The sequence below is a fragment of the Mytilus trossulus genome, chromosome 1, assembly GCF_036588685.1.
Source record: "Mytilus trossulus isolate FHL-02 chromosome 1, PNRI_Mtr1.1.1.hap1, whole genome shotgun sequence".
NCBI lineage: Eukaryota > Metazoa > Mollusca > Bivalvia > Mytilida > Mytilidae > Mytilus > Mytilus trossulus.
Window position 1 is genome coordinate 90,677,703 of NC_086373.1, and position 9,164 is coordinate 90,686,866.

Consider the following 9,164-nt stretch of genomic DNA (forward strand, 5'->3'; position numbering starts at 1 on the left):
TTTTCTATATCAGATTCTTTACAAAGGTTACCAGTAAAGAAACACTTGCCATGTCTATATTTTCTGCCATTTTTAATTCGAAACAATTCGTTACTACTGGATACAACATCGTTTGCCAGCTCATATTTTACGAGAGGAGACTCAGTACACATTCATATGTTTTTGATATTATAAAAAGTAAAGTAACAAAAATACCTAACTCAAAGGAAAATTTAAAACGGAGCCTGTCCTTTGACAAATGAAAAATCAAACGCTCAAACACTTCAATGAATTTAATAAGCCATACATTATTTGTAGTAATTACTGTCACGCATGCAGGTTTATATACACCAAGCATTACGAAATTATAAACCTGAATGATAAAGCATATAAAGAAATAACATATATGCATACCTTCAATTGTAAAATTTAGATATGTTTCTTTATAATCAAAACTTGACATTCATAGTGAATTATAGCTATGTGACATATTTGTTTACAAGGTTAAAGAAATAAGTGAATAAAAGAAATTAATGGCTTGGAAAGACAAATTAGGCATATAGTATAATAAATTATAAGATAGTTATTATTCTATCGATAGGCAGATATATAATCAGCTAGATGGATAAGTTGATATTATGAACAGATTTAAAATCAAAGTAGTGAAATTCCTTTTAATATCAATCCTTAAAATCGCCTTTCTTTAAGATGTTGATTGTTTTCTTTAAATACACAATGCAATAATAAGAATATACGGTTTAAAAATCTCCCCCGAACAATGAAAAATAATCAGGTAATAAGTTGTTTATGATTGGTGTGAATCTGCCAAGCATGACACTGAAATCTTACCCTACGTTTGTCATTTCTTACAAGTGTATATACGGCACAATAAAACGAGGACAGTAATTCGTTTAAAAGAAAAACTCAGGTCTACCGCACAACACCTGTTTAAATTCTTGCCATTTATTTGACTTTTATATAAATTCCACCTGTTTTGAAAATGGATGTGAATTATAATTTAAATCAAAGTTTGAGCAGTTCTGGACATTTTAATGCTTTGCCTCAACAACAGAATGTGACTGGTACGACTTTTACACCTGAACAGTTACTAGCTTTTCAACAAATGCAATTAAACGCTCAAATGGGAAATTTAACACTAACAAATGGACTTCAGCCTGATTTATATCAGAGCCAGAATGTGACATCGCCCAATATTTTTCAATCAATGCCAAACTTTGTGCCAACATCTTCTGGACTTATGGCGGGAGTATTACCAATTTCACCGACATATCCGACGTCTTACATGCCATTCCCACAGTCGACAATGGACAGTTCAAACCCAGGAATGTACCAACAGCCAATGTTGTCAGGTCAGTCTTTTGATCCTTCTAGTAATGAATCGAAACAACAACTTACTCTTATGTTACAACTTCAGAACAATATACCATCTGCTGTAGACTTGAGAAAAACTGTTCGAAGAGATATCGAGGGCTATCAAAACTATGAAGAACCACAGTATTCTCCAAGAAGTCCACAGTTCGTATCAACACCAGTGAATTTATCATCCCCCAATACACCAAACACTACCACAAGACGACAGATAATGTTGTCTGAAACCAGCAGTACGACATCATCTGGACCTGCTTCGCCGTCGTCGAGTGGAATAGGAATGCAGAACTTATCGTTCTCAGATAACAGCCCAGGACCCAATTCCCCAAAATCACCAATTCTTGTTCGACATTTTAGCGAACCACAAGCCACAAATGTTCAAAAAGTTCCAACAAGGGCTTCATCGTTGAAAATCGAAACTAAATATCCTCAAGATAAGTGCTATCGTTGTATGAAAAAGGTATACCCGATGGAAAAGATAGGACCAGTTAAAGATGTTGTATACCATAAAGGGTGTTTTACGTGCAAAACATGTGGGACAAAACTAAATTTGAAGAATTTTTGCCATAATAAAATTTACGATTTGGATATACACGTATACTGCAAATCACACTGTGATCAGGGTTCTTCACAGCCAATTCATATTGATGCCAATTCTGTTTTAATAAAAGGTGCATTATTGGCACCAAAATTAGACAAAGTTAATGAACAAATTCGTGGAAGTGAAGAAACGCACAAAGGAGGAAAATTGGATGCCAATTCAGTGAATATTCGGTCTGCATTATCGGCTTCGAAAAAAGACGATCAAACCAAGACGCGCGATAGCGGTAGTCGATATCATCTAGACATGCAGTCTTTAGAAATCGCTCATGCTAGAAATGTTCCTGCAACCGACTTACAAACAGGTAACAAAATCAAACAGCAAGCCTGGAAACGCAACGAACGAAAATCCGAATCGGTTCCACCAGCGGATGTGGTTAGGTACAGCGACACAGTACCAGAATATGATATGGAAAGTTTAAAACGACTTCAGGTAGAAAACAATCCAGATTATGATAGATTATAACGAAACTATAAAATTAAACATCAAACATTTCTGTAGAATCAAAATATTACCGAAAACGGGTGCATTTAATCAGCATTATATTAAAGTGCTATATATGTGTGCGATAAAATAACTATTTTCCAGTGTCATATAATATGTATCGAAATATAAAATATTTAAATTTATGTTACTTTAAGGTTTATTTTACACTGACACAGTTGTATTTACAAAAAGTTAACTGGCGACCTCCATCATTCTATACCATGATGAAACATACAATTGATTACACCATGTTTTATCAGTTACATCGTGACCGGTTGACATCATAATTATATCAGATGCAAGTTTCTTTAACTGTATGTAAATCGCATGGTATACATTACACCTACATATTCAAAAAGATGCGTCGTGTTTTTATAGTACTTTAGTGTCCTTAGCTACGGATCTTCATCACTTGTTGAAAACCTGCCAATAGCATTCCTCTTAATTTTGTGGTCTTAATCCCTTTACCACATGTAAGGTCAGCCACTTTTATATAGGACAAATATTTAAATATTTTATATATGTTCTATTTAAATATTTGATATACATAGGATTGTTTTACCAACAATATTATTGTTGTATTGGTTTAAAAGAAATGCAATTTTGAAAAGTATGTGTTGAGAAACGGCGACGCGTGACTAATAATACAAGAAAACGTAGTTCTGAGAAATTTAAAGATATAGTTCGATTTCAACAAAATTACTGAATTACCTCGGGTATTTGTACTTTTTTGATTTACTTAATATCATCAGAAGTAACTTACTAGGGCTTTTAATATATTTTATTACATTATACATGTTTTTAAAACACAAAAACGAAAAACGAAAATGAAGTTGCAGACATCAAAACTTCTTTGTGACATGTATGCTTCCTATCCTGAGAACACTGATATCTCAAAAGAACGTTAAACCAAAAAGGATTCAAGCAATCATTCATTCAAGTTAGTACTTATACTATTGCAATTAAAAATTGCTACTGAGCCGAGAAATATCTTGAAAGTAATGAAAATCTATGATGGAAAAAGTAGGTTTCCATAATCTTTTATATATACTAGAACACACCCGCGAAATCGCGGGCATATAGAGCTTGTGGACTGTTGTAGGATGATTTTTTGTAAAAGATAGTATATATGGGAAATTTCATAAAAGGTATCAAAAGCTTTCTCCCTTGTTCTAAAGTCCGATATTTGTTTCCTTTCTGTTAAATTCTAATATTTTCGTGTGTCTGGCCTCAGACCGCAATTATTATTCTCCTTTGCTACAATGCTACTTTTGGTAAAAGTCAAATAAAATTAACAATTTGAACCATTTCAAACATGAAATAAATCCAACTGCTTATATATAGACCATTATTAGTCTAATAAAATATGCTTCTAGGACAATCCGTCAGTGTTTTTTTCTTTTGAGAGCCTTATTAAGAAGTCAATGGTAGGATATGAATCATGTATAAATGACTAAGGCTAATTTGATGGGTGGTCGGAGGGGTCCTGATCCCGAAATCCCGCGCTTAAAACCATGAAATCCAGAGATGCAGAATTAAAAGAAATACATATCCCGAAATCATGAAATCGAAAAATATATTCCCGGATCCAGTAAGGATCAATTCCCAAATCCCGAGCTTAAAAACACTCGATCCCTACGCCCCAAAAAATGCTCGCCTACTTTTAATCTCAAACTTACTTTCATTTTTGCCAAATCACTATTTCCCCATCAACAATAAATTGTATTCCCCATTTATGGGCATTATGTTTTCAGGCTAGTCTGTCCGTCCGTTCGCTCGTTCGTCCTTCCGTCCGGGTCTGTCCCGCTTCAGGTGAAAGTTTTTGGTCGAGGTAGTTTTAGATGAAATTAATCTGTTTTACTTATTTTAATATAATTTATGCAAGTGGTATGATCCCTTAAGCAGTAAACATTTCAAAGAAAACAGTAGACAGAATCAGGGCCGACTTTCTATACTAACATAGAAAGTCCCTGACAGAATATTTATAGTCTCCATATATTAAAGTAGTATAATCGTAGTTTACATGTAGATAAACGCGAAAAATAATTGTCTTCTCTAAGGAGGTATAATAGTTGTGGTTCTTGCGATCTAAACACCATGATATAAAACGCGAAAAATAATTGACCTCTCTTAGGAGGTATAATAGTTGTGATTCTTGCGATATAAACACCATGATATGGAGAACGCTCTGAATGGCTTATTTTTTTCCCTCCATTTTTGTTATCCATCATACGATTGGCTTTACTTGTGTCAAATATATATATTCAACTGGTATGACCCCTTAAAAAGTAAACATTTCAAAGAAAACAGTAGACAGAATACAGAGAGTCTCTATATATTTAAAGTATCATAATCGTAGTTTACATATAGATAAACGCGAAAAATAATTATTGTCCTCTATAAGGAAGTATAATAGTTGTGGTTCATGTGATCTCAACCCCATGCTATGGAGAACGCTCTGATTGGCTTATTCATTTTTCATATTTAGTTATCTATCATACGATTGGTTGTATTTGTGCATCTTTCAAACCGGAAATCTAATATATGACTAAAAGTTAGTTCGATGACGGAATCAAATCCGGACTCCTTTTTTGTCGTCTTTCTCCCAAAATAACTCAATCTGAATAATCATAAGAACAGATGACAAATGCGACTATGCATGTTACCTATAGGACACAGAGGCATGATGATTGATTTATTGTGGAAGGAAGAGAAGCGACACCAAAAATGAGGTCTTCTCGTTTAATAGTATAGATATATATATTACATATATAGTTTTATAAGAATCCGTACTTTTAATTTGCTTAAGCAATTCCAATACAGTGGCGGATCCAGGAATTTTCATAAGTGGGGGCCCACTGACTGACATAAGAGGGGGCCCGCTCCAGCCACGCCTCAGTGATTCCCTATATAAGCAACCAAATTTTTTCCCAAAGGGGGGGGGGGGGGGGGGGCGGGCTCCCTGCCCCCTCTAAATCCGCCTCTGCAATACCAAATTTTATTTTTTTAATCAAATTGAGCATTCATGACAACACATGCTTCTCGTGTAAACATCACAACAATGCACAGGAAATCAAACGAACACGAGATAAATCTCATAAATTCATGGTTGCAGCCAAATAAATGTTTCAATAAGAATTGAGAGCTTCTTTCTGTAATTGCATAGGGTTGTAAAGGAAGTGATCTTGTGCACATTTTTAGTGTAGGCGCTTCATACTAAATATGCCTTGGTCAAAGCTTCCACACATAAATAAAATTACAAAAAAGAAGCCTTCAAATCTAAAATAAGGACTTTAATAGTTAGAAATAAAATGTAGATAGATAAGTGAGACATGACCGAGAGCTTAAACAATAAAAATTGTCCAATTGATGAAGAAACAAATTGCATTTTCCCTTAGGACATCCTACAAATTCATCATTTGAAAAATATTCATTCTGACAATGTTGATCATATTTGTAATTTTGAGGTCATGAAATTAATATACACATCAGAAACTGTAAGGAGATATTTACCTTGACGTGAACAAGATATTTACTTTGAAGCTGAAAGTAGCCCATGGGTATATGTAAAGTCTATAGGGATACATCATCGAAAAACAATTTACTGTAAGCTTTATATCATATTACATGACATATATATAGACATACAAAATGATACACACCAAGAATACACATAAAAAAGCTGTAATCCATGTTATGTTTTCAATTTATAACAAATATCAACTAGAGTTCAAATGACGTGAATGTAAACAAGTAACAGACAGAAAAGGTCCCGATTTGATAAATTCGAAAAAGACAACTAACGGCCTAATTTATAACAATTCAATTTTCAAGATCTTACTATACAAATCCTTGATTATTCGTTATACTCTTTCATCTTTTGTGAATCAATGATTTGTACCATTTTGTTTGTTTTAAACTCCAATAGATATAGGAAGATGTGGTGTGAGTGCCAATGAGACAACTCTCCATCAAACATGTGAAAGCTCTCTCACAGGCAAACTCCAATAGATATAGGAAGATGTGGTGTGAGTGCCAAGGAGACAACTCTCCATCAAACATGTGAAAGCTCTCTCACAGGCAAACTCCAATAGATATAGGCAGATGTGGGGTGTTTGCCAATGAGACAACTCTCCATCAAACATGTGAAAGCTCTCTCACAGGCAAACTCCAATAGATATAGTAAGATGTGGTGTGAGTGCCAATGAGACAACTCTCCATCAAACATGTGAAAGCTCTCTCACACGCAAACTCCAATAGATATAGGAAGATGTGGTGTGAGTGCCAATGAGACAACTCTCCATCAAACATGTGAAAGCTCTCTCACAGGCAAACTCCAATAGATATAGGAAGATGTGGTGTGAGTGTCAATGAGACAACTCTCCATCAAACATGTGAAAGCTCTCTCACAGGCAAACTCCAATAGATATAGGAAGATGTGGTGTGTTTGCCAATGAGACAACTCTCCATCAAACATGTGAAAGCTCTCTCACAGGCAAACTCCAATAGATATAGGAAGATGTGGGGTGAGTGCCAATGAGACAACTCTCCATCAAACATGTGAAAGCTCTCTCACAGGCAAACTCCAATAGATATAGGAAGATGTGGGGTGAGTGCCAATGAGACAACTCTCCATCAAACATGTCAAAGCTCTCTCACAGGCAAACTCCAATAGATATAGGAAGATGTGGTGTGAGTGTCAATGAGACAACTCTCCATCAAACATGTGAAAGCTCTCTCACAGGCAAACTCCAATAGATATAGTAAGATGTGGTGTGAGTGCCAATGAGACAACTCTCCATCAAACATGTGAAAGCTCTCTCACAGGCAAACTCCAATAGATATAGGAAGATTTGGTGTGAGTGCCAAGGAGACAACTCTCCATCAAACATGTGAAAGCTCTCTCACAGGCAAACTCCAATAGATATAGGAAGATGTGGTGTGAGTGCCAATGAGACAACTCTCCATCAAACATGTGAAAGCTCTCTCACAGGCAAACTCCAATAGATATAGGAAGATGTGGTGTGAGTGCCAAGGAGACAACTCTCCATCAAACATGTGAAAGCTCTCTCACAGGCAAACTCCAATAGATATAGTAAGATGTAGTGTGAGTGCCAATGAGACAACTCTCCATCAAACATGTGAAAGCTCTCTCACAGGCAAACTCCAATAGATATAGGAAGATTTGGTGTGTTTGCCAATGAGACAACTCTCCATCAAACATGTGAAAGCTCTCTCACAGGCAAACTCCAATAGATATAGGAAGATGTGGTGTGAGTGCCAATGAGACAACTCTCCATCAAACATGTGAAAGCTCTCTCACAGACAAACTCCAATAGATATAGGAAGATGTGGGGTGAGTGCCAATGAGACAACTCTCCATCAAACATGTAAAAGCTCTCTCACAGGCAAACTCCAATAGATATAGGAAGATATGGTGTGAGTGCCAATGAGACAACTCTCCATCAAACATGTGAAAGCTCTCTCACAGGCAAACTCCAATAGATATAGGAAGATGTGGTGTGAGTGCCAATGAGACAACTCTCCATCAAACATGTGAAAGCTCTCTCACAGGCAAACTCCAATAGATATAGGAAGATGTGGTGTGAGTGCCAATGAGACAACTCTCCATCAAACATGTGAAAGCTCTCTCACAGGCAAACTCCAATAGATATAGGAAGATGTGGGGTGAGTGCCAATGAGACAACTCTCCATCAAACATGTGAAAGCTCTCTCACAGGCAAACTCCAATAGATATAGGAAGATGTGGTGTGAGTGCCAATGAGACAACTCTCCATCAAACATGTCAAAGCTCTCTCACAGGCAAACTCCAATAGATATAGGAAGATGTGGTGTGAGTGTCAATGAGACAACTCTCCATCAAACATGTGAAAGCTCTCTCACAGGCAAACTCCAATAGATATAGTAAGATGTGGTGTGAGTGCCAATGAGACAACTCTCCATCAAACATGTGAAAGCTCTCTCACAGGCAAACTCCAATAGATATAGGAAGATTTGGTGTGAGTGCCAAGGAGACAACTCTCCATCAAACATGTGAAAGCTCTCTCACAGGCAAACTCCAATAGATATAGGAAGATGTGGTGTGAGTGCCAATGAGACAACTCTCCATCAAACATGTGAAAGCTCTCTCACAGGCAAACTCCAATAGATATAGGAAGATTTGGTGTGAGTGCCAATGAGACAACTCTCCATCAAACATGTGAAAGCTCTCTCACAGGCAAACTCCAATAGATATAGGAAGATTTGGTGTGAGTGCCAAGGAGACAACTCTCCATCAAACATGTGAAAGCTCTCTCACAGGCAAACTCCAATAGATATAGGAAGATGTGGTGTGAGTGCCAATGAGACAACTCTCCATCAAACATGTGAAAGCTCTCTCACAGGCAAACTCCAATAGATATAGGAAGATGTGGTGTGTTTGCCAATGAGACAACTCTCCATCAAACATGTGAAAGCTCTCTCACAGGCAAACTCCAATAGATATAGGAAGATGTAGTGTGAGTGCCAATGAGACAACTCTCCATCAAACATGTGAAAGCTCTCTCACAGGCAAACTCCAATAGATATAGTAAGATGTGGTGTGAGTGCCAAGGAGACAACTCTCCATCAAACATGTGAAAGCTCTCTCACAGGCAAACTCCAATAGATATAGTAAGATGTAGTGTGAGTGCCAATGAGACAACTCTCC

General features: G+C 36.5%; 1 protein-coding gene across 1 annotated transcript; it reads left to right on the top strand.

Moving 5' to 3' along the window:
* Positions 1-820: 820 nt before the first annotated feature.
* On the top strand, positions 821-2,598 carry LOC134690254 (uncharacterized). The gene has a single exon (XM_063550234.1). It carries the CDS (start codon positions 980-982, stop codon positions 2,432-2,434), a length of 1,455 nt encoding a protein of 484 aa, XP_063406304.1. The 5' UTR covers positions 821-979; the 3' UTR covers positions 2,435-2,598.
* The last annotated feature ends 6,566 nt before the right edge of the window (positions 2,599-9,164 follow it).